Below are 26,982 nucleotides of genomic sequence, written 5' to 3' on the forward strand. Positions count from 1 at the left end.
GTTAAATCTGCTCTTATTTGTTTTTATTTTCTTCATTACTGACATGAATTATGAAAATACTCACAGACATTAATCTGTGAAAGTGTTCCTGTAGAGAGAGCATGACTCAATGTTTCTTAATCTGCACTTTAGTGTTAAGCTTTATATAGAGAGCTCCTGCAGGATGGAGGCTACTGAGATTTGAAGCCTGAAAACAGACCTTTGAGACTGTGGCTCTGTAATACTGGGTTAATTAGCCAGAGTGTGAAACATTACAAATAAGATGATGAAAAGAAGCCAGGTTTTTATTTCCCACAAAATGTGTGTATTAAATTAAGATACAGTACTGTCAGGTTTGTGTAGGAGACAATATGCCTTCTAGTCTATAGGCTGTACGCTCTATAGTTTAGGTTCATTCCCGTAATCGTGGGTCCAAAAACGAACGTTTGTAAAATATTCTATACATACTATTTAATGGTGAGTCTCAAAGTTCTCCATGTGATTTCTGCCAGTTTTTTTTTAATTCCGCCTAAAATGTTGAACTATATTTATTGACTTCTCACACTTGAAACATACTGGTAGAATCACTGCGCCTGCGCTCTACCTGATCAGAGGGCTGTATTGATTGAGTTATCACGTAGAGGGGTGAGATTAGAGCAAAGATGGCTGCACCTGTGGGTGAGTGTGACTCTCCTAAACAAAAAGGAAAACACAAGAAACAGTCTGATTATATGTGTATCATGCATGTCAACAGAGTGGTGAATGAAGGAATACAGCCTCTTACAGCAGAATGCTGCAGTAAAGTACTCAAAAGCACCCTGAAATGGATAGAATGTCATGCTTGATTCTACAGAAACTGGCACCAATGAAGGTGATTTCATTGAATCAAATAAGATCGGCTTTCACCTGACATGCTATAGACGATTCAAAGGCAAGAAAAAGATAATAAGTGATGACATTTTTTTACCACAGGGGTCTGTAACCCATGGATGTCATCATAGGGATCCAGTCTTGTCATTGGGACCCCTTTTTACCATGAGCTTTTCCTCACCAGGGACAATTCATCATGAGTGACATGTCAATCACCAATTGACATGATCTTCACCTACTTGATTTAGATAGAATATTTCTTAATGTCCTACAAATCCAAAACAGTCTTCAAGTCGCAAGCACTGCCCAAAGGGGAGGGGTTTCTGCACACTTCCATAGGATCCCAATCGAAACGTCACTCTATGAAATCTGCCATTGGCCCCTGCGCTCGTCACTCAGAACAGGTCCCTACCTACTTCCTGTTCTATATAACGTGATGTCAGCACAGGTTCGTCCTCTTTTGCCATGTGAGCACTCTGTGTCGGTGTTTGTACAACCCCAATTACAAAAAAGTTGGGACAGTATGGAAATAAAAAAAACAAACAAAAAGAGTCATTTGAAAATTCTATTCACCCTGTACTATATTGAAAACACATTATTAACATATTATTTGATGTTTTACTTTGTGAATTTAATTTATTTTTGAAAATATACACTCATTTCAAATCTGATGACTGCAACACACTCCAAAAAAGTTGGGACAGTCGACTGCTTACCACTGTGTAACATCACCTTTTCTTTTAATAACACTTATTAAGCGTTTGGGCACTGAAGACACCAGTTGGTTAAGTTTAGCAAGCAGAATTTTCCCCCATTCATCCATTATGCATTTCTTCAGCTGTGCAACTGTACGGGGCTTTCGTAGCCTTATTTTGCGTTTCATAATGCGCAACACATTCTCAATCAGAGACAGGTCAGGACTGCAGGCAGGCCATGCTAGGACCTGCACTCTCTGCTTACACAACCATGCGCTTGTAATCCAGGTAGAATGTGGTTTGGTGTTGTCCTGCTGGAAAATGCAGGGACGTCCCTGGAAAAGACAACGTCTGGATGGCAGCATATGTTGCTCCAAAATGTGTACATATCTTTCTGCATTAATGGTGCACAAGTTACCCATGTCATGGTCACTGACACACCCCCATACCATGACAGATGCTGGCTTTTGGACCTGATGCTGATAACAGCTTGGATGGTCCTTTTCCTCTTTGGCCCGGAGAACACGATGGCTGTTTTGTCCAAAAACTATTTGAAATGTTGACTCGTTGGACCACAAAACACGATTCCACTGTGCTACTGTCCATCTCAGATGAGACCAAGCCCAGAGAAGTCGGCGGTGCTTCTGGACAGTGTTGATGTATGGCTTCTACTTTGTTTCTTATATACTATGATTACACGATTGCCTCACCTGTTTCACATCACCTTCTTATTTCAACTTGTCACATCGCTATTTGTCCTAAATTGCTCCTGTCCCAACTTTTTGGGAACCTGTTGCATGCATCAATTTTACAACTGTTTACATGATCTTATATTCCAGTAATACATATTGGGAGGAATACTTACAAAATTAATCAGTATGTAAATCATATGCACACCAGGTGAATATACACTCACCTAAAGGATTATTAGGAACACCTGTTCAATTTCTCATTAATGCAATTATCTAACCAACCAATCACATGGCAGTTGCTTCAATGCATTTAGGGGTGTGGTCCTGGTCAAGACAATCTCCTGAACTCCAAACTGAATGTCTGAATGGGAAAGAAAGGTGATTTAAGCAATTTTGAATGTGGCATGGTTGTTGGTGCCAGACGGGCCGGTCTGAGTATTTCACAATCTGCTCAGTTACTGGGATTTTCACGCACAACCATTTCTAGGGTTTACAAAGAATGGTGTGAAAAGGGAAAAACATCCAGTATGCGGCAGTCCTGTGGGCGAAAATGCCTTGTTGATGCTAGAGGTCAGAGGAGAATGGGCCGACTGATTCAAGCTGATAGAAGAGCAACTTTGACTGAAATAACCACTCGTTACAACCGAGGTATGCAGCAAAGCATTTGTGAAGCCACAACACGTACAACCTTGAGGCGGATGGGCTACAACAGCAGAAGACCCCACCGGGTACCACTCATCTCCACTACAAATAGGAAAAAGAGGCTACAATTTGCACAAGCTCACCAAAATTGGACAGTTGAAGACTGGAAAAATGTTGCCTGGTCTGATGAGTCTCGATTTCTGTTGAGACATTCAGATGGTAGAGTCAGAATTTGGCGTAAACAGAATGAGAACATGGATCCATCATGCCTTGTTACCACTGTGCAGGCTGGTGGTGGTGGTGTAATGGTGTGGGGGATGTTTTCTTGGCACACTTTAGGCCCCTTAGTGCCAATTGGGCATCGTTTAAATGCCACGGCCTACCTGAGCATTGTTTCTGACCATGTCCATCCCTTTATGACCACCATGTACCCATCCTCTGATGGCTACTTCCAGCAGGATAATGCACCATGTCACAAAGGTCGAATCATTTCAAATTGGTTTCTTGAACATGACAATGAGTTCACTGTACTAAACTGGCCCCCACAGTCACCAGATCTCAACCCAATAGAGCATCTTTGGGATGTGGTGGAACGGGAGCTTCGTGCCCTGGATGTGCATCCCACAAATCTCCATCAACTGCAAGATGCTATCCTATCAATATGGGCCAACATGTCTAAAGAATGCTTTCAGCACCTTGTTGAATCAATGCCACGTAGAATTAAGGCAGTTCTGAAGGTGAAAGGGGGTCAAACACAGTATTAGTATGGTGTTCCTAATAATCCTTTAGGTGAGTGTATATTGTGGGTAGTCACTCAATGTAAGTTTTGTTGTTGTAATGTATGCATTTATTTTAACTAGTCCCCTGCTGGTATATTAACATTTGACAAAGGAATGGCATATTGCACAATTGTGTAACTTTAGGTATTGCCTGATGACCTTGAAATTAAAAAGATGCAGGTAGCGAACAGAAAGTGTTTGTGAGAGCGAGAGATGGGGAGGAGGGGGTGTGATTAAAATAGGGCTATAGCACAATTATTGCAACATTATATTTTACAACATAAAACAGAGGAATTATCCCTCAATTGTGATGGTGTTAACTGATGAAACAGATGACTGACAGTCTGACACAGGTGAAAGTGACACCTTTGATTAATGATTAATGACTGTGTCAATTGTGGCCATTTAGTAAAATAGTCCAAGTGACGAATATGTACCGGTTGCCCCAGACTGAGCGTGGGAAGGGGCCCAGGACATTCACAGCAACTCTCTCCATAGGTCCCCCTCCTTGATGCTGCTGTAACATGGCATGGGAATGATCCTGGGGGCCCTTACGACGACACTGTCCCCAGTAGAATGTCTTTCAGAGTTTTTGCAACCCCAAAATGGCCAATCCCTGGAGCCCCATGCTGCATGGCTAGCACTTCGTCCCTCAGTGTCTTGGGGACTACCACCTGCCATCGTGTCTCCCCTGACGCTGGTTCCACCCATTGAATCTGCAGCACTCTGTCGCGAAGGGCAACCCTGGCCATTGAGCCCAAAGCCCTTTTATCTCCTGCGACATGGAGGCTACTTCCTCCCAGGCTGGTCTCTGTTGCACCTCTAGCCACTGTAGAATGGTGTGCAGGTCAGGGTATTGGTCCTGGTGTGTCCTCCAGTCAGCCACCTCCAATTGCCCTAACAATCTACACTGCATTTCCTCTTGCCCAATCACCCCAGTATCCCTCTCCTCCCTGTAGTCACAGTACTTACAGCCTTCTTGAGCACAGGGACGATGGGAAAGGGCATCTGCATTTTGGTGTTTTGTTCCAGCACGGTGCTCCACAGTATTCTGGAATGCCTGTAGCTGTTCAATCCACCTTGCCACTCGCCCCTGCGGGCTTACGGAAGGTCATCAGCCACTGTAGAGCAGCATGGTGAACGGCAGCCTGCATGAGTAATATTTTAAGTGGGGTACAGAGTCCACTGCCGTCAGTAGTTCCCTTCTGGTGATTCAATAATTCCGTTCTGCCTTATTGAAAGACCAGCTGTAGTAAGCCTCCACTTTTTCCCCCTCAGGTGAATGTTGCTCATGCACTACCCCAACTCCCTCATCACTGACATCTGTATCAAGCACGAAAGAGAGCTGATGGTCGGGAGGTGTGAGCACAGGGACCTGGCACAGAGCATTCTTCAGGGTATCAAATGCCTCCTGTCTGTCTGCTGTCCACTGAAATGGCTCATCCTTCCAAAGCAGGCTGTGCAAGGGGGCGGCAAAAATAGCAAAACCCTGCACAAACCTTCGATAATAGGAGGCAAGACCAAGGAAAGCCCGAACCTGGCGTGAGCTGACTGGAGGGGGCCAGTCTCTGACTGCAGCAATTTTATACGTTTCTGTCATGATCCCTGTGATCCCTCACCCTGTGTCCCAGGAAGGACACCTCCCTCTGCATTAGGTGGCACTTCTCTGGATGCAACTTCAGCACAGCATCTGTAACTCTCTGAAGCACCCCTCGTAGCAAGGCCAAGGCTGTATCGAATGTGCCTCAATGAACAAGAAGGTCATCCAGGTACACAAGGCAATGCATGGGGGACACCCCCCACAGCACCTTCTCCATTAGTCTCTTGAAAGTAGCACGTTGCAGAACCCAAATGGCATTGCTCTGAACTGCCATAACACCCAACTTGTCGAGAAGGGACAAGCTGTGGGGGCAAGGGTGACCAGCCAGTACCTGTTGCAGAAGTCCAGGGATGAGAACCACTTCGACCCAGCCACTAGGTCTAGTGACTCATCGATGCGGGAAAGCGGATTTGAGTCCTTTGTGGTCAAAGCGTTTAGGAGACAATAGTCAATGCAGAACCGCAACTGGCCACCATTCTTTGTCACCATGACCACAGGTGAAGTCCATGGGCTGTCAGATGGTTCAATAACTCTGGCAGCCTTCATCTCCTCCAGTATCTGGTCTGCAGCCTCCCGGTGGGCAAGAGGTTTGCATCGTGGGCATTGCCTGACTGGGCGGGCATCCCCTGTGTCAATCTGGTGCTACACCAGATGCATCCTTCCTACATCACTGGGTGATGTGGCAAAACTATGGCGGAATTGAAAGAGCAGCTCCCACAATTGCTTCCGTTGCTCCAGGCTCAGCTCCTCACAGTTCCGCTGCCACAGTGCAGTCACGGTAGCAATGACTGGGTCCGCTGCCTCTGCTGGGGGAATGAACAAAGGCTGGGGAGAAGAGATAGGGGGGAACAGGGGATAAAATTAATACATGTCTGTAGAAACCCCTCCACCTTCTCTCGAGAGTTCTGGAAGCCATGCCGGGAGTGGGACAATGAGTCGGGAGCAAGCAACCCTTCTCCATGCAGTGTGATTAGCATGCTTCGGGTTGAAGCAAGGCAGCAGGCAGTGTCACTGGTGGTGGGGCTGTGGAACTGTGGCAAGACAGAGCAGGAGAGGTAGGGGCCCGAGGGGAGGCCTTGTTTCCCCCTCGCGACCTAGTGTGTTCAAGGGCTGTCCGCTTCAGCTGGACAAAGTCAGCCTCCCATCCCCCTGGCAGGCAGGTGAGCTCCCCTGGTGAGGACAGATCCAACTTAGAACCTCCTTTGAAACTCAGTGTCCCAGATTGCAAATCCAACTGTCCTCCGACAAATCGGAGGATGTCCAGTCCCAAGATACACAGGTCCCACACATCTGCAACCCATACAGGGTGGTACATAGTCTTTCCTCCTACCTCAATAGCAAACCTCCCCTTCCCAATCATCGGGGCTACCTCTCCCGTCACTGTGCTCAGATGTACAGTCCCCTCTGGCAGCACATCAGGGCGAACTAAGGTGACGGTGGAGCCGGTGTCGGGTCTTTAATCTTTATAACAGCATGGCAATAGTCTTCAACAGAGGTCCGACCTACCAGCACCGGAGGTCTAAAGGAAGTAGCGTTGGTGGTGTTCGAATATTGTGCAGTCGGGCCTGTGGAGATGGTTGGTGCCCTTGGGACTGGAGGTGGGGCCAGTGCTGTCCCTGCCCCGGGGTGTTTCCCTGCTTTCTGGGGGAGGAAGTAGAGTCAGGCACTCCTTCCACTAGGCAAAAGTGTTGTATGTGGCCTGGTGCACCACAACGCCAGCAGAGCCATGTGTGGGGGTCTGTCATGGGGGCTGATGGCTTTGGTGCTGCCTTCAACAGGGCAACAATTTTTGTACTGTCATCCTGTACATTCACCTCAGCTTCCTCCAGGCAACGGACTGGGAGTGTGTGTGCTTGTAAGTGTCCAGGCAGCTTCCATTCCACTGGTGTCCTTCCTGCAGCCTGGTACCCCTCGCCTTCCTCCAGCACCTCATCTATCCGCTCCCAGTGGGCCAATGCGAGCTCTAAGGAGACCAGGGCAATGAGACTAACTTGGCGGTGCAGAGCAGCAGGGGTAAGGCCTCTGAGGAAAGCTTCAGTGGCCAGGTCTTCTTGTACCTCTGGGGCAAAGTGAGGATAGCCCCTCCTAGTGAGGTATCATATGTCAGCAGCAAACACCCCCAGTTTTTCCTCAGGTTGCTGGAAACGTGTGTCCAGCCGCTGACGTAAGCCTGTGGCAGGCTCCACCTTCCCATAATGCTGATCCAGGGCAGAAACAATGGCCAGATAATCTGACAATTTTTCCTCACCGAGGTCATGAGGGCCTGCAGAGCCTCTCCCCCCAAGGCTGCTGCCAGCTGTCCTGCCTCTTCCAGTGGGCCCCATCCATTGATTCACGCCACCATCTCGAATCTGGCCTTGTATGCTTCCCAGGGAAAATGGCCATCATAATGTCCTGCCTTCAGTGCACACTCAATGACAAGTCTCTCCCACTCTTCAGCCCCTTGATACTCTTTTACAATATTTTCACTCTCCCTGCTGCGGACAGAGCAGCATTCAGTATTCAGTTACAGTTTTGTAATCAGTAAACTGCATTTGCAATAGCGGTTTAACTTTCAAAAAGATTTTGCTGGTAAAACACTTTACTGCACTAATTGCACTAATTTCTCCTTATCAGTCCAGTTACTATTTCTGGCTTCCATTTCAAATTGTTTCTTAAAATCCTGACAACTTTCCTTACTAGTATAATGCAAAGCTGTGTGCGAACAAGCTGCCACTTCCTCCTCTTCTCCTCCCCTCTCACTATTTCTTAATGGTGTCAGTCTTGCTGCCATCCTCCTTTGTGATCTGTGCTTCCCCCTCTGTGATCCTACGATATTTTTTTCCATCTACGAGAGTCCTCTGTATTTCATCTCAAACTTTCTCCATCTCCTTGTTGTCTTTCATCCCTGTGTTAACTCTTGCTGAATCTCCATTTTCAAAAATGGTGAAAGTTCTTGCTATCCCGATTCCGACACCAATGTGATGACTGAAGCATTTTAGTTAATAAGGACACAACACTACTAGCTCCAACACGAAACTGCTTTTATTGGATTCAAACCACGGCCCCTATTATGGCTAAGGCCACGCCAAAAAGAACAAAACCTATACACAGTAAAAGCAGCTAAAACTAACACACCCGGCCATTCTCCAAACCCGGATGTTTTTTCCTCTTCTTCACCTAAGACGTTCCATCCCCAAGACAGACACAAACAGACATAGAACAAAAGTCCTTTCAAGGTCTGCCCGGGTCACTACATAATGTAAGACCAAATTGTACAATGAAAACTAGATATAAAGTGCAATTTTACAGGAGAGTTGAGCCACGCAGGGGATTAGCAACTGAATAGGTGTGCCTTGAGTAATCACCGGAAGGCGGTCAAGGACTCTGTCGTCTGACTTAGGAACTTAGGGGTCAGGGTCTGAAGGCAGCTTGATGCAGTCTGGTTGAGACTACGGTAGGTGAGGGTCAATGTCTTGAACTCAATGCGAGCCGTGATCGGGATCCAGTGGAAGGAGCGCAGCAGTGTAGTAGTGTGTGCGAATAAGTGCATAGGATAGGAAAGCAATTTTCATTTTAGTAATTAAAAATACACTGGTTGGGCCTGGATCACCTCATAACAATGACCCACTTGCATATCACAGGTGAAGAAGCCAGTGCTTGATAGCTGGATTGCATTAGGTACTGTACATTGAAGAATCCTCTGTGAAATGAAAGCCACTATCTAGTGTTAGAATTCTAACATGTGAATGGCGTGTAAAACCATGGGTTACTTTCTGTCTTGGGGGTTGGTAAGTAGAGAGACAGTAAGAAGGGATGAGGAGATCATTAATGGGACGAGAAAGGAAGATCTGGGCATCATTTGCATAGATGTGGTAGGAGATCCCATGGAATGTGATGAAGGGGGACCAAAGAGCAGGTGTAGAGAGAGAACAGGAGGGGGCCCAGGACAGAGCCTCAGGGGCACACCTGAATTGAAAGCATTTGAAAAGTGTCCTGTCTGAAATACTACAAGCATCACAGTACCCCCAACTCTGATTACATCTCTGCTAAGTAATAAGGTCATAAAAATTAACTATACAAATAAAAGGCAGATGTATTTTTGTGGATAAGACAATGCTTATCTCAAACAGTAATCTTTTATTTTTTATTTTAGAAGCACACAGTTCATGTAAAGGTATTGATTTAACTGGCAAGAAACATGTTAACCTTCCAGTAAAAGCACCTTACTCATAATAAACTATGCACTGTGACGTTAATGAGTCAAAGTTAGAAAGTATTTTTAAAAATAAGATGTATAAAACAAACCAGGATGCTTTTTCCACAGGGTGTGTGTATAAGGTGCTTTTTCAAAAGGGGTTGTGAAAAAGCAATATGTCTTTCGAGTGAAACGGAGAAATGTACTCCCTCGATAGACAGACGGACAAGAAATACTCAGGGTCAGATTTAATTAGAATAATATCAAAGTAGTTTAATCAACTATAACAAAGTTCTGGAGCAGGCAGTTAGGAAGTCTGTTCCAGATTGTGAAGAAATGTCTCCTGTTATACATCTTGAATGCCTTGAAGCCCAATTTCCATTTGTGTCTCCGGGTGCGTGTGTCCCTGCTGATCTGGAAATGCTCCTCTGGTTTGATGTGTTCGATGCATTTCATTCTTTTGAAGACTTGAATCAAGTCCCCACATAGTCTCCTCTGTTCCAGGGTGAAAAGGTTCAGTTCCCTCAGTCTCTCCGAGTAGGACTTTCCCTTCAGACCTGGAATAAGTCTGGTTGTTCTCCTCTGAACTGCCTCTAGAGCAGCGATATCTTTCTTGAAGTGTGGTGCCCAGAACTGTACACAGTATTCCAGATGAGGTCTAACTAGTGCATTGTACAGTCTTAACATTACTTCCCATGTTTTAAATTCTACACTTTTGACAATATACCCTAACATTCTGTTTGCCTTTTTTATTGCTTCCCCACATTGATTGGATGGAGAAAGTGAGGAGTCCACATAGACTCATTTTCATGCATTACTTCCTCTAGTTCTATTCCTCCCATAGTGTAATTATAGTGAACATATTTGTTACCTGCATGTAATACCTTGCACTTGTCCACATTGAATTTCATCTGCCAGGTGTCAATAACTGCATATTATCTAAGTCCCTTTGAATAGCCTGTGCTGCCAATATTGTATCTGCTGAGCCACCTATTTTTGTATCATCTGCAAATTTGACAAGTTTGCTAACTATCCTAGAGTCCAGATCATTAATATAGAAAAATCAAAGGCCCTAATACTGATCCCTGTGGAACTCCACTAACAACTGTGGGGGGAAAATATTAACATCCTATCCTGCCTTTGTTGTTGGTGTGCTGTTACTCCTAACTTGGTTATCAACAGCTCACATTCCTTTCTTGCAATGCATTATCTGCAAATTACCTTCCAATGGAACTGGCAATTCAGAGGTTAATGATTATTATTCATGAGTATTGATTATAATATGGATGAGATGGGAAGGCTTAGTTTAGAATAGCCAATTAAATCACTGATAGTTAGGCCTATACATAATTTCCCTAATTTCTTTAAGTATTGTTGGAAATATACCATCTGGCCCAGGTGATTTGTTTGTTTTTAATTCTGCTAGTCCCTTTAGTACCTCCTCCTCAGTGCTTAATTTGTAAATCCGAAGGTGCCGGATCGCAAAGTGTATATGAGAGCAGAGGTTTAACGAGGCAGACGACCGTAAAAAAGCATGAGAGCCGGGGGGGGTTACAGTAAAAAAACGTGAGAGCGGGAGGGGGGGGGGATTACGGAAAAAAAAACATGAGAGCGGGGGGGGTTGACGGTAAAAAAAACGTGAGAGCAAGGGGGGGTTGCGATAGGATCGGCGTAAATACACTGACACTCAAAACCCGAGATCCGGCAGGGATTAAGCACTGGGGATCCCCCAAAACAGGTGCTGGATCGAAATTCGGAGGTTCCGGCACAAATTAAGCCCCGCTCCTCCTCATTTATCCTGATCTCTCTTAGGGTTTTACTGGACTGGTTGTTAACCTGTGGTATGTTATCCGTATTTTCTTTTGTAAAAACCTCTGTGAAATACTCATTTAGAACATTTGCCACATCTTGTTAATTTTCCAAGATACTTCCATTTTTGCCTTTTATCTGTTTCACTTCCTCCTTTATTGACCTCTTGGTGTTGTAGTATTGAAAAAAACTCTTTGCATTAGTTTTAGCCCCAAGAGCTATGTTTCTTTTTATTTCCCTCTTTGCTTTCCTGATCCCTCTCTTAAGATCTCTTTGCATGTGCTATACAACATTTTCTTTCTCTTGATTTTTTTGCATACTTCTATTAAACCATAGCCAATGTTTCTTGGTCCTCAAGTTTTGGTAAAGATTTCTCTTGGTCATTTAAAAAGATCAAGTCAATGCATCTCTCTGGTTGATTCCCTGACAAATCAAGTTAGAAAGCAGTCTTTTGCCACCTCAACCATTTCTATTTCTGCTTGTGTAGTCCCAACTGGGCTTTCCCAGTCTATGTTTGGGAAATTTAAATCCCCCATTATAACAGCCACATCCTTGCTACATGCAGTCCTGATTACACTGTACAATGCAACATCTTTCTGAATATCTGAATTGGGTGGTCTGTAACAGACTCCTACCACTAATCCTCCGGATCTCTTGTTGAAAAGTTTAACCCACAAAGATTCTGTTTCCTTACTAGGATCTAATTTAAGTTCTTCTGCCTCAAAGTCATTTTTCACATATAATGCTACCCCATTTCCTCTTTGATTTTGCCTGTCTCTCCTAAACTGTATGTATCCTTCTAACTTGTATTCATCCCCATCGTTTTCTGTAAGCCATGTTTCCGTCACTCCTACGACATCATAGTCACATGTCAGCACTGTGGCTTCTAAGTTCAACATCTTGTTCCTTATACTCCTGGCATTGAGGTAAAAACATTGCAGGTCATTCCTACTAGTAGTTTCCCTTAGTTTCCTTAGTGGAACATCTCCCATTGTCAGAACTTCCTGCCCCCCTGGTCCCTAGTTTAAAAGATTCTCAAATACTCTGCACATATGCTTTCCCAATGCATTAGCCCCCTTCTGTTTAGATGTAGACCGTCCAGTTTTTACAGGTCCCATCCATCCCAGAAGAAAGACCAATGCTCCATACATCTAAAACCCTCTTCCATACACCAAGATTTCAACCATGTGTTAAATTTTCTAATCTCTGCCTGTCTCCCTGGCTTGGCACGTGGAGGTTCTTCTCTTTAGTTTCTTTCCTAACTCTTAAATTTTTATTGCAGAACCTCTGCCCTACCTTTTCCTATGTCATTGGTTCCAATGTGGACCATGACCAGAATGGCTTTGGCCAGTAGCCCATCCACTAATTTAGGGAGATCTGCAACCTGAGCACCAGGCAGGCAAGATACCATGTGGGTCTCCTTGTCACTAGAACTCACTGTGTGATCTACACCTCTAAGAATTGATTCTCCTACTATAACTACCTCCTTCTTCTGGGGGGGAGTGGGCACCACGGTGCTCTGGTGCTCAACTGCCCTCCCATCACCCTCGGATCCATCACTGTCCAACTTGGTGTCCAGCAGTTGGAACCTGTTAGGCATTTATAGCTCTTGGGATGTCTCTAAGGCTTGTGTGCGCCCTTTTCTGCGGTTACGACCTACTGTAACCTAGCAGTTCTGTACACTTTCCTGCTCTAAGCTCTCAACTCTCCTAGGTTTTGAGGTGCACATAATCTCTCTCATCGGGTGATTGATTAATTGTTGACTAATACATCACTAATACAGCACAGATCAACAAACTGGGGCTCAAGATCATGGACCTTGATCACTAGGATTTCAACATGCCAACAACGTTCACAAATGAAATCATCTTGGATGAGTTCATCCAGGAAGGCAATCATTCTGCAAACCTGACACTGTAGGGGCCACATGCTTCTAAATGTTACAGTTTTTTTCAGTCTCTTGGTTCCTGTTCCCTAGTCAACTGCTTAACCTAGGAAAACAACAAGATGGCTGCCTCTCACGTGTACTCTCCTGTGTCTGTCTGTGGCAACTTGGTCAAGAAGCTGCTTAAAGTAGCTTTTGAAACTGTGACCCACCTGCTAAAGATGCACAGATGTTGAATCTCTGGCAGACCAGTGTACTGCACTGATGTACTTGGAAGGAGGTGGAGGCAGATATGTATTAATTTAAATTCTCTTTATTATTATTTTTACTTGAAACCTAAGCTGAGAACAAAACATAACTTTGACAAATCACTAATCACACTTAACAAAATTGTATTTAATAGCATTTTCATTTTTTGTAAGTATTTTATTTCTTCTACTAATACAGTTTTGTTAAGTGTGATAAGTGGGTTGTCAGCGTTTGGATCTGATCACAGCCTTAAAAGGTTAACAAGTGTTTTAAATGCCGACTGCTTAATAAGTCAATTTAAAAGAATGTACTGATAAGTAATCTGTGCCCTAATATAATCAAATGTTACCAGTACTTGCAGGCATTTAGGATTAAATCAAATAACAGTATGGCACAACAAAGTAATCAAGTTCTTCCATGACATACGAAACTTGCAAATCAAATGGCCTGTAATACTTAAGATATTTCACTTCAAACACAAAATAAGTTTCTGTATTGTTCATACCAATTCTAAAAACATTAAAGTGTTCATCAAACAAAAAGTTTCAAGTACAAGTGCTTGTTCATCCTGGATTACAATGGAAATGTTGTAAAATACTGGCAACTCAAGGCTTACTTTACCGCAAACTAGTAAATCCTGACAATATTCAGTTCCATAGTACTTCACAGTTAACTGTCAATACATCTGTATCAATGCCAACATTCCATTTTTGGGCAATGATGGAACCCCCCTTCATTTTACTTAAAAGTCTCATCTTCCCTGGACCACAGTCAAATCTCTGGAACTTGTACGTTTTCCAATGGTATGCAACATAAGCCTGGTGCTTCTTAACTAGGGATTTTGTTACATTTTGTTCAGGGTTCCCACGGAAATCAGATTTTTTTTTCCATGACTTTTCCATGATCATTTTCTGATTTTCCATGACTAAATTATTAATTTGTTTAAAACAAAAATGCTGGAAAGTTGGAAATGTACACAAAAGATCATGAGGATATTGATAAACAATAGGAAAAAAACACACAATCAGCTTTTGTCATAACGGCCTCCTCCACCCCTTACAGCCACCCAATTCACCCACTTTAATTAAAAATGCTACCATCAACTAATAAACACAAAGATGTAAATGCAAAATTAAACCTAGTTCTATCTGATCAATGTATATGTAGTATAAATGTTAATTACAGTAGAAACTATACAAAACAACATTAACAATCTGTATTTTAATGATTTTAGCAGTAATTCTGAATTGCCTTGAATATAAACTACTATAAATCAACTTAATTAATAAAAACATATATTCAAACATTACGATATACAAATGGTCAGTTCAGTAGGGGCCTACAGTAATCCTTTCCAGTACGCTGCTTTTAGACGACTGCTTTGTTTTAAACTTGAAAGCTTTTGATTATTATTTTTTCTTTCTTTCAAAAAATGAATAATGATTTTCACCAATAGATTACCAGGTTTTTGTATTTGAGGAGTTTGGATTTTACTGATTTATACCCATTTCAAAACACACTCAATATTATTTTCAGTTTCTTTTTGGTAATTATTTTTATGAAATACTACTTCACAAGCTTGTTTGATATTATGACATTATCTTGTCAGCACACACATCAAAGCTGTTCTGCAGTGTACAACTCACACAGATGTTTGATGTTGTTTAAAATCGCGCGCTATGATTGGCTCACATACGGAGGTCGGTAAGCATTGTGGCATTGAGTGCAGTGCTCATGCTGACAGAATAAAGCAGCATGTAGAAAGTAAATGGCACAAAAAACTCAGCAAAAGTGAGCTTTGGGATAAACAGTGTATATTAGTAACTTTTGTAGAACTTGTTTGTGGTTTTGAAATAAAAAAATATTTGTTGAATAGAACAATATATATTGTTATTATTTACTTGATTTTAAATAAATATGCATATCATACATTTGGCTACTTAATTTAAATGCAACGGACACTTCAGAAAGTTTGAGCATTTAATGTAGGCAGTGTTACTCAACCCAGATCCTGACAAACCACTGTTTCTTCTAATGTTCACTCACCTGCACTTTCAGCTCTCAGTTATTTAAGCAAACCTGTAATTGAACAAATTAAGTGATTAATTAGACATCTCCTGTTATTTTCACCTCTCATGTGTTGGTTTCAATTAAGCAAGTGAGCGCTCTGTTAGAACAAAAACCAGCAGACATAGGGGTTCGCCAGGACCAGTGTTGAGAATACACCACATGTGTAGTAATTGTCAAATTTTTCTAATGCATCTTGTGTAATGTAGCATAAAATGATGCTGAAAACAAGCTGAAATTAAGTCTGAAAACAATTTATGATGTTCTGCAATGAGATGTTTCAAATAAACCAAACCTTCTGTTAAAGGAGAGAACACAATATTCACAATTTGTATTAACAGCAGGAGCAGTTGCCAGTATTAATCACTTCTGTCTACAAGATCACCAAAAATGAAGGGAACATTATGCAGTAAACACCATGACATAACATGTATTCCTGAATTATTACTGCTATCATCTAATTTAACTCCCAATGGATGATTTCTTCTTTCCAAGTATCCATAATTGTAACTCTGAATTCTGTCATGCACATTTTGAGCTGAAATAAAGTTTTCCAGTAGATACTTAAACATCAGTTTCAGCTCATATTGTGCAACCCCTTCCAGAATATTGTGCATTATATCTGCAGCAAAGTTTTCACTAGTATGGAAATACTGCAAAGTGTTTAACAAGCAAGTTTGCTTAACACCAAATACAGATGAACATGTTGGATTTTCCAAGACCTGTTTACAGTGATCTACATGCAAGTCTTTTGTTCTCAAAACTACACCCGGGTCATCTTCATGAAACTTCAGAATCTACAATATTTTGCACTAAAATATTCTACAAAGCCAAATAAAGTTCAAGATTGTCTCCAGTTACCTGTACAACTGTACCATGGATTGCAAAAATCAAAAGAGGGAACCCTAATCCCATCAGTTTCTAGTATTTTTAATGTAATTAATGACTGGCTCCAGTATTGAATTAAACCCATATTTTGTAATATCTTGTGTGAAAAAGTGCTACCAAATGAATGTTAATTAAAACTGAATGAAATTTGAGGTACATTTCTCAAAATAAAATAAAGTAGTCTAATTTGTGTATCCCTCATTTAGATCCCCATAGATTTGCAGTTTCAAAGTCATCATAATAAAGTTGAATTTGTAAGGCATCATTTTCCCTGGAAAAAAGAACATGACTCCTCCAGTATGATCCATCATTCAAATAATAATAAACATCATCTCTATCTTTGTAGGTGGACTGAACCATATATACATCCAAACCAGTTCCTGCCTACAATCAAAATATATATTTATTATGCATATAATAGACTGATGCAAACTACATGTTCTCATTTCATTCAGTTCATACCAATACAAATAAAACATATCTGATAATGGCACTCAACTAAAATGTATTTAAAAGCAGGCAACCTTGTTTATTGTAGAACACTACTAAATCATTTTTTGAAAAGTCACCCATAACCCTCTGTTGACCAAGTTTAGAGGCTACCAGAGTAGTAATAAAAACATGCCAGAGATTGTAAAAATATACTACCTACAATGTTTTGTCTATTAGCATGGTTTCTTGCATCAAATCAATATTGATGTGTGTTGTAATACAGAAGATGGTGGTGTTTATACAATTAATGTAGAGAGAGTGCATTGAAGTTGGTCAAACAGTTACTCCTGAGTAAGATCAGCAGTTTTGATCAAATGTACTTGATATGTTCATGGTTAGGTGGGGTTATGCCTTGTTAACAGACTTACTTCCTTCGCCTCTTCAGGATCATATGGTTTATGGGTTTTTTTTATAGGGAGGCTCCTGAGTATTACTTTCCAAAATAACAGTGTCATCTGAGTCAGAAAATGAAGATGAAAGTGGTGTATTTGATACCAAGCTACAGGAGGCATTCATATGCAACCCTGTTCCTAAAAATAAAGAAACTAATATTATTTTTAAAATATAACATGTTTTTTTATAAAATCAGAAACTCACAGCCTTAACAGATTCATGAGTTACAATATAGTGTTACCTCTTTGTAACACTATTGTTGTGGTCCATAATGAAGAGACTGCATTATTTGTGTTTAGCCTTATTACAAATATTGCCATTTTTGTAAATTGTGTTATAACTGATGTTACACTATAACATTGTTATAAAGGGGGTAGTACTGTATGTGTATGTTATGGGAATCAAAGTCTAAACCTCATCAACTTTAGTCCCAGAATCATAATATAACGGTATTTGTTCTTCAGTATGAATGCCAAACTTTAAAAATACTTTTTTAAGGGGGGGGGGGGGGGGGTAAAAAAGTCTACCAGAGCAAACCCCATAGTATTATAAATTGTATTAACATGTAAACTTAAACAGTAAAACAACATACTTGTATCCAATCTCAATTCTGTGCTTTAGCCTTATTCAGTTCTTGAACAAAAAATACAGAATAGGTTAATAATGTATATTTCATTATTTATTCCTCCTGTCACAGTCCATGTGGACATGGGAACAGGGGACCCAAATGCGGTGCATGGTAGAAGTGGTCAAATGTCAGCAGGACAGGGCAATCAAAGGTTAGGTAAAGATGTGGTTGTGGTCACAGGCAAGGGTCGGGCAGTCAGGCAAACAGGGAGTCAAAGAAAGTCCAAAGTCTTTTTGACAAGTTGCCACAGGGGGAGACAGGAGAGTATAGGTGAGAGGTGGCCATCTTGTTGTTTGACTAGTTTCAGACCTTAGCATCTTAGAATTGCTCATTTTGTTTTAAGTTTGCCTTAATTGACATTAGCATTGTCTGTAGTTTGCCTAAACTGAAGTCAATTAAGTTCAGCTGCTGAGTTGGTGAAAGTAAACGGGTTGGAGAAGGGAGATTTTGTCTAGGACTAGCAGGAATTCTGTTGCAGGAGGAGCCAGGTGGGGCCAGTTAGGTGTGAATTGGGGGTAGGTAGACAAAAGCTACTTAAAGCAGCTGTTGAGAAAGAGCTGTGCTGTTTCTCGCTGACAAAAGTTAGGCAGTTGACTAACAGCAGGAACCAAGAGACGTATAAAGAAAAAAAAAAAAAGTAACATTTAGAAGCATGTGGCCACTACAGTGTCAGGTTTGCAGAATGATTGCCTTCCTGGATGAACTCATCCAAGAAGGCTTCATTTGTGAACGTTGTCGGCAGGTTGAATTCCTAGAGATCAAGGTTCGTGATCTTGAGGCTCAGCTTGTCGATCTGCGCTGTATTAGGGATATAGAAGAATTGGTCAATCAGCCCATGAGAGAGATGGTGTGCATGCCAAAACCTAGGAGAGTTGAGACCTTAGAGCAGGACAGCGTAGAGCACTGCTGGGTTACAGTAGGTCGTAACCGCAGAAAAGGGCGTGCACAACCCCTAGAGACACCCCAAGAGCTTGAATTGCCCAACAGGTTCCAACTGCTGGACACTGAGCTGGACAGTGAAAGCTCAGAGGGTGATGGGGGGGCAGTTGAGCACCAGAGCACCATGGTGCCCACTCCCCCCCAGAAGAAGGAGGTAGTTATAGTAGGAGACTCAATTCTTAGAGGTGTAGATCACACAGTGTGTTCTAGTGACAAGGAGACCCGCATAGTATCTTGCCTGCCTGGTGCTCAGGTTGCAGATCTCCCTAAACTAGTAGACGGGCTACTGGCCAAAGCCAGGGGGAATCCACTGGTCATGGTCCACATTGGAACCAATGACATAGGAAAAGGTAGCACAGAGGTTCTGCAATACAAATTTAAAGAGTTAGGAACAAAACAAAAGAGCAGAACCTCCACGGTAGTTTTCTCTGAAATACTTCCGGTACCACGTGCCAGGCCAGGGAGACAGGCAGAGATTAGAAAGTTTAACACGTGGTTGAACGCTTGGTGTAGGGAAGAGGGGTTTAGGTTTATGGAGCATTGGTCTTTCTTCTGGGATAGATGGGACCTGTACAAACCGTACAGTCTACATCTAAACAGAAGGGGGGCTAATGCATTGGGAGAGCAGTGAAATTGAGAATCATTTAAACTAGGAACCAGGGGGACAGGGAGCTCTGACAATGGGAGATGTTCCACTAAGGAAAGAAAACCAAGGGAAACTGCTAGTAGGAAAGTCCTGAAATGTTTGTACCTCAATGCCAGGAGTATAAGGAACAAGATGTTAGACTTGGAAGCCACAGTGCTGGCGTGTGACTATGATGTTGTAGGAGTAACGGAAACATGACTTACACAAAATGATGGGGATGAATACAAGTTGGAAGGATACACATAGTTTAGGAGAGACAGGCAAAATTGAAGAGGGGGTGGGGTAGCATTATATGTGAAAAATGACATTGAGGCAGAAGAACTTGTATTAGATCCCAGTAACGGAACAGAATCTTTGTGGGTGAAACTTTTGAACAAGAGATCTGGAGGATTAGCGGTAGGAGTGTGTTACAGGCCACCAAACTCAGATATTCAGAAAGATGCTGCATTGTACAGTGTAATCAGGACTGCATGTTGCAAGGATGTGGCTGTTATAATGGGGGATTTCAATTTCCCAAACTTAGACTGGGAAAGCCCAGTGGGGACTACAGAAGCAGAAATGGAAATGGTTGAGATGGTAAATGACTGCTTTCTAACTCAATTTGTCAGGGAACCAACCAGAGAGAGCGCATGTATTGACTTGATCTTTTCAAATGACCAAGATAGAGTCAGGGGGACAATAGTTAGAGAACCAATGGCAAATTGTGATCACAATATGGTTAGCTTTGTAGCATTCTTTCAAAAAACAAGGTCCAAGTCTAAAACAATGGTCTACAATTTTAGAAAAACAAACCTTGAAGGTATGAGACGGCACTTAGAAGAGGTAGACTGGAGCACATTGGATACAGAGTCAGTTGAAAATGGATGGGTATATTTTAAGAATATACTACTTGAGGCTCAGGAGCAATTTGTACCAAAACTTAGCAAATTGAGGAACAAAAAACACTGGCCAAAATGGTTTAATAGAGGTATGCAAAAAAATATAAAGAGGAAGAAAATGTTGTATAGCGCATACAAAAGGGATGGTGATGAAACAAATACATAGAATATGTTGAGCTGCAAAGAGATCTTAAGAAAAGGATCAGGAAAGCAAAGAGGGAAATAGAAAGAAACATAGCTCTTGGAGCTAAAACCAATGCAAAGAGCTTTTTTCAATATTACAACAGCAAGCGGTCAATAAAGGAGGAGGTGAAATAGATAAAGGGCAAAAATGGAGGTATCTTGGAAAACGAACAAGATGTGGCAAATATTCTAAATGAGTATTTCACAGACGTTTTTACAAAAGAAAAAACAGATGACATGCCACAGGTTGACAATCAGTCCAGTCAAACCCTAAGAGAGATCAGGATAAATGTGGAGGAGGTACTAAAGGGACTAGCAGAATTAAAAACAAACAAATCACCTGGGCCAGATGGGATATTTCCAACAGTACTTAAAGAAATGAGGGAAATTATTTATAGGCCGCTAACTCGATTATTCCAAATGACACTTAGAACAGGGGATGTGCCAACTGACTGGAAGATAGCAAATGTCATACCAATCCACAAGAAAGGGGACAAAACTGAGCTAGGAAATTACAGACCAATCAGTCTCACCTGCATCACCTGTAAAATGTTGGAAGAAATGATTAGACAGAAAATAGAGGAGCATCTTAATGAAAACCATATTCTTGGAGATAGTCAACATGGGTTTAGACGAGGCAGATCATGTCTTACTAATTTATTAGAATTTTTTGAACATGCAACTGCAGCTGTAGATCACGTGAAAGCATATGATATGATATACTTAGATTTCCAAAAAGCTATGTTTAGAATAGTCAAAACATATCACAATTTAGAGATACATCAGTAAAACTGATTTATAAATGGTACTTATAAGCTTACCTTATAGGTAGAGCTATAACATTGAAGTATAGTATATTTAATTAAATAGCATTATAAGATGTTTAATAGCAGCAAAATAAATGGCATGGCAGATTATGATAATAGATTGATGTCGGCGTGAAAATGTCATGTTATAATACCTTTTATTAAGTATGTTTTTAAATATATCATAACGTGTTATAGCAAAACAGTTGTAAATAAAAATGCCTAATAATATATGTATAATGTGTAATAATAATCATATAACAATTAATAACATAATTAATAACGTGTTAATAGATTGTTTATAATGGACACTTAAAATAAAGTGTTACCTTATTTTCTTTCTGATCTCCTCAGACAACTCTCTGCTTTGCTTTCTCTTGTCCATGTTAAGTGAGGTGCACACAATGATACCAAACTGCACAGTGACTACTTTCCTCCATTTAAATAGGCTGAATGACTGATTACAAGATTGGAGACATGTGTGATACTAATTAAAGAAACTAATTAATTTGGAATATCACTATAATCCAGTTATTTATTATCTTTTCTAAGTGTACCAACAAATGTGTCCAGGCCATTTTAGAATATCTTTGTAGAATGAGCAGTAATTCATCTCTTTTCACAGCTACTTATTCTATGATATACCAAAGGCATGCAAGTATATATGATGCGATAGCTTTTAATTTAATCATTTTTCAGGAGGAATGAAGCATTATTTCAATGAGCTGTAAGGGTACCAACAAATTTGAGCATGTCTGTATATCACTGATTGTGCAACGAGATTGTAACTGAGTGGTCCGCTAGAGAGAAAATGGCAGCCACCTATTCATTCAAAAAATCCCAATTTTCATAAATATATCTTCACTTCAGTCTATTTGCGACATTTGCCGTAGTATTGGGTTTCTTTCACAGTATGCTTTGGGTCATTGTCCATCTGCACTGTGAAGTGCTGTCCAATGAGTTTTGAAGCATTTGGCTGAATCTGAGCAGATAATATAGCCTTAAACACTTCAGAATTCATCCTGCTGCTTTTGTCAGCAGTCACATCATCAATAAATACAAGGGACCAGTTCGCTTGGCAACCATACATGCCCATGCCATAACATGTTTCACAGATTAAGTGGTATGCTTCAGATCATGAGTAATTCCTTTTCTTCTCCATACTCTTCTCTTTCCATCAAGTTGAGCTTTGTCTCATCTGTCCATAGGATGTTGTTCAGAACTGTACAGGGTTCTTTAGATGTTTGGCAAACTGTAATTTGGTCTTCCTGTTTCCTGTTTACATCTTGTGGTAAACCCTCTGTATTTACTCTGGTGAAGTCTTGATTGTTGACTTTGACACAGATACGCCTACTCCTTGGAGGTTGTTCTTGATCTGGCCAACTCTTGCAAAGGAGTTTTTCTTCACCAGGGAAAGAATTCTTCATCCACCACAGTTATTTTCCGTGGTCTTCCGAGCCTTTTGGTGTTCCTGAGCTCACCAGTGCATTCTTACTTTTTAAAAATGTACCAAATAGTTGATTTGGCCACATCTTATGTTTTTGCTATCTCTGATTGTTTTGTTTTGATTTCTAAGGCAAAACTGAAGGCAAAATGCCTCAAGAACAAGCAGGAACTAAAGACAGCTGCTGTACAGGCCTGACAGAGCATCACCAGGGAAGAAACCCAGCATCTGGTGATGTCTATTGGTTCCAGACTTCAGGCAGTCATTGACTGCAATGGATTTGCCACCACTTATTGAAACTAACAATTTAATTCATTATTATATTGGTTTGTCCAATTACATTTGAGCCCCTAAAATTCGGGTGACCACATATAAAAATGGGTGAAAATCCTACACCGTTCACCCAGTTTGGATGTAACTACCCTCAAATTAAAGATTAAAGTCTACACTTAAATAACATATTATTTTCTTTCAAATCCATTGTGGTGGCATACAGAGCCAAAATGATGAAAATTGTGTCCTTGTCCAAATATTTATGAACCTAACTTTATATAGAGCTCCTTAAGGAGGTAGGCTACTGAGATTTCCAGCCTGAAAACAGACATTTGAGACTGTGGCTCTATGAAAACTGTTAATGAGTCCAAGTTAGAAAGCATTTTTGTTTTTTAAAGTTTGCTTTCTTCACAAGCTGTGTATATAAGGTGCATGTACAAAAGTGTCAAGTGTATGTAAAAAAGTTATATGCCTTTTGAGTGAAAGGAAGAATGTTACTCCCTGAATAGATAGTTAGATAAGAAATACTCAGGGTCAGATTTAATTAGAATATTAACAGAGTAGTTTATTCAACTGTAATGAAGTGTTCAGTCAGGAAGTTTTTCTAAAGAACATACTAGCATAAAGAGGTAGCCCAAACTTTATCACAGACTTAGTTGAAAGACAGAGTTGTTATTCTAAAAACAGTTACACAGACACTGGACTGAACCTGGCCTACCCAGAGCAATACACAAAGCTGAAATGCACATAGTTTACACACACTTGCTGCAATATTAATACAAATATATTTGGCATCTACACAGGACACTGTCCCACATCATTAGTATGGCAAATTAACCAAAAATGCACTGTAAGTGAATAGAATAGGAAAACAACTTGAGTCACTTAACATACAGTGGTTAGGCCTGGGGCACCTCATAACATATACCCACCATCTGCCAATCACACGTGATGAAGACAGTGCATGATAGCTGGTTTGCATTAAGTACTGTACAATGAAGAATCCGCTGTGAAATAAAAGCCACCATAGTATTGGAAGTCTAACGTGATTAGTTTAGAGAAAGAGCATGACAAATGAAATACTGGTTCTGCAGAGTGATTTTAATTGAGGAACATGAAATACAGTTTTAATTATAGAAAGATTAAACTTGTTCAATAACAAAAAGTATAGTTTGATTTTTATAACCCTGCTTACAGGACTGAAAGCATTGGAAAGGTGTCCCTGTTAGAATACAACAAGCTTTACAATACAACTACTAAGTAATAAGGTCATGGAAATTAACAATACAAAGAAATTCAGGAGTCTTAAGTGAATGCTTATTTTGTCACCAAAATGATTAATTTGACTTTAAAGTAAACTGTTTAACAAATTGAATAAACTGATGACATAAAATACATGGCTGAATGTATGTTACCATTTGACACAGTGTACCAATCCCTCCTCAGCACAGTGGAAGGCTCTGTTGAATGTGTGTTTGTGCAATGAGTTCTAGGACAAACCCAGATTTATCAGATCAGGATTCTGAGATGGGAAAGTGACCAGTAAAGAATGAGACCAGTGAGAATATAATTTAGCAGTACAGCAGTGAGCTAAAGCTAAATGTATACAGGTGAAAATCCAGTGTTCAAATATTTTTTGTAGACACTGTATTAAGATCTAATACTCCATTATTATTGTATTTATTGTATACAATAGCAATTAAATGTATTGAAAATTAATGTCAATATCATATCTTTTCACCTATATGACATTGTTGTAAAATACATTTATTCCATAAAATATACTTCTGAGAGCAAATTAAAAGTTATGACAAGTCAAGTAAAAAGGACACGAATGTATTCCAAGATATGAAAATAATGTATGTTTTACAAATTCAGATGTTGCTAATATTTAGTGTCTCTCACTTCAGAATATGTACTTTTCTACTGAACATCCTCATAACTCTCCTGCGAATCTGACTCAATTTTAAGCCATATATGAGGGGATTTAAAAGAGGAGGGATGACTAGAAATTCCACTGCCAGGAAATTACGAAGAGCCTGTGGCATGTTCATTGACCCATATCGACTGTACAATACATCAAAAAGAATGGCAATGGTAAAGTTGATTAAAGATATCAAATGCGGTAAACAGGTCTGCATGAATTTACTCCTCTCTTCACTAGACTTTATACAAGCCCTAACAATGTGTGTATAAGAATATATGATAAAAAGGGTTGCAAACAAATTAAATAATAAAGCAATATATACATAGACATTGTTAACAGTTGTGTCTACACAAGATAGTTTTATAACTGACCAGGTATCACAGTACAGTTTGTTAATATCAGATCTACACAGAGGCAGTCTCATAGTTAACAATATTGGAATTGTGGTTTCACAGAATGGAAGAATCCAAGAAATTAACAGAAACTTGCTCATAGTTAGAGATGTCATGATAGAGTGGTACTGTAAAGGTTTGCATATTGCCACATACCTGTCATAAGCCATCAATGTTAAAATGGTTAATTCACATGCAACAGAAGAGTAGATTACAAATATCTGAAGGAAACATCCAGCGTATGAGATCACATGAGAGTCAGAGAGGAAGTCAGACAGGAGTTTAGGATACAGACCAGCAGTTCCGTACAGTCCATTGACACACAGGTTACAGAGGAAGATGTACATAGGCTCATGGAGGGTTTTCTCAATGATGATTGTAATGATCAGTGTCAAATTGAAAAGCCATATCAAAAGGTAAGCCAGAAGAGTAAAAGCAAAATAGATGTATTCATGAGATGCCGTCTCATTTAATCCATGGAGTGTGAAGACTGTAACACTGGATGAGTTTTGCATTGCAGTAAGAGATGTTTCAGGAAAATACAAATAACCCTGTACCTAAAGAAGCAAAGAGCACCAATAAGTCCCTCCATACATCAGTAGAAGATCAATTAAGTGGAAATATAATAACAATAATACAGTTACAAAATAACAAGCACTGCAATGAAACATAATGTTAGAGTTAACTCCAGTCTTCCTGTTGTTTTTATTTTCTTCATTACTGACATGAATGATGAAAATACTCACAGACGTTAATCTGTGAAAGGGTTGCTGCAGAGAGACCATGAGTCGATGTTTCTTAATCTGCACTTTAGTGTTAAGCTTTATATATAGAGCTCCTTCAGGAGGGAGGCTACTGAGATTTGCAGCCTGAAAACAGACCTTTGAGACTGCGGCTCTGTAATACTGGGTTAATTAGCCATTGTGAAAACATTACAAATAAGATGATGAAAAGAAGCCGGGTTTTTATTTCCCACAAAATGTGTGTATGAAATTAAGGTACAGTACTGTCAGGTTTGTGTAGGAGACAATATGCCTTTTAGTCTATAGGCTGTACGCTCTATTGTTTAGGTTCGTTCCCATCATTGTGGGTCCACAAAATGAACAGTTGTAAAATATTCTATACATACTATTTAATGGTGAATCTCAAAGTTCTAGGCGTGATTTCTGCCAGTTTTTTTTTAATTCTGACTAAAATGTTGAACTATATTTATTGACTTCTCACGCTCGAAACATACAGGTAGAATCACTACGCCCATGCTCTAGATAATCAGAGGGCTGTATTGATTGAGATCTCACGTAGAGGGGCGAGATCAGAGCAAAGATGGCTGTGTCTGTGGGCGAGTGTGACTCTCCTAAACAAAAAGGAAAACGCTGGAAGCAGTTTGATTATATGTGTATGTTGCATGTCAACAGAGTGGTGAATGAAGGAATACAGCCTCTTAAAGCAGAACGCTGCAGTAGTTGAAAGCACCCTGATATGGACAGAATTTGAAGGAGTTTACCAGACATTAGCTAAAGTGGAATGTAAATACAATGTTAATGAAGACTGCTGGTCATGCTAGATTCTACAGAAACTGGAGCCAATGAAGGTGATTTCATTGAATCAAATAAGATTGACTTTCACCTGACATGCTATAGAAGATTCAT

The 26,982-nt window shown here is 40.5% G+C and overlaps 1 protein-coding gene across 1 annotated transcript; it reads right to left on the minus strand.

The window, feature by feature from the left end:
* Positions 1-24,915: 24,915 nt before the first annotated feature.
* On the minus strand, positions 24,916-25,848 carry LOC136746542 (olfactory receptor 4K14-like). The gene has a single exon (XM_066699114.1). It carries the CDS (start codon positions 25,846-25,848, stop codon positions 24,916-24,918), a length of 933 nt encoding a protein of 310 aa, XP_066555211.1.
* Between the last annotated feature and the right edge of the window lie 1,134 nt (positions 25,849-26,982).

This window comes from Amia ocellicauda, chromosome 3, assembly GCF_036373705.1.
Source record: "Amia ocellicauda isolate fAmiCal2 chromosome 3, fAmiCal2.hap1, whole genome shotgun sequence".
Taxonomy (NCBI): domain Eukaryota; kingdom Metazoa; phylum Chordata; class Actinopteri; order Amiiformes; family Amiidae; genus Amia; species Amia ocellicauda.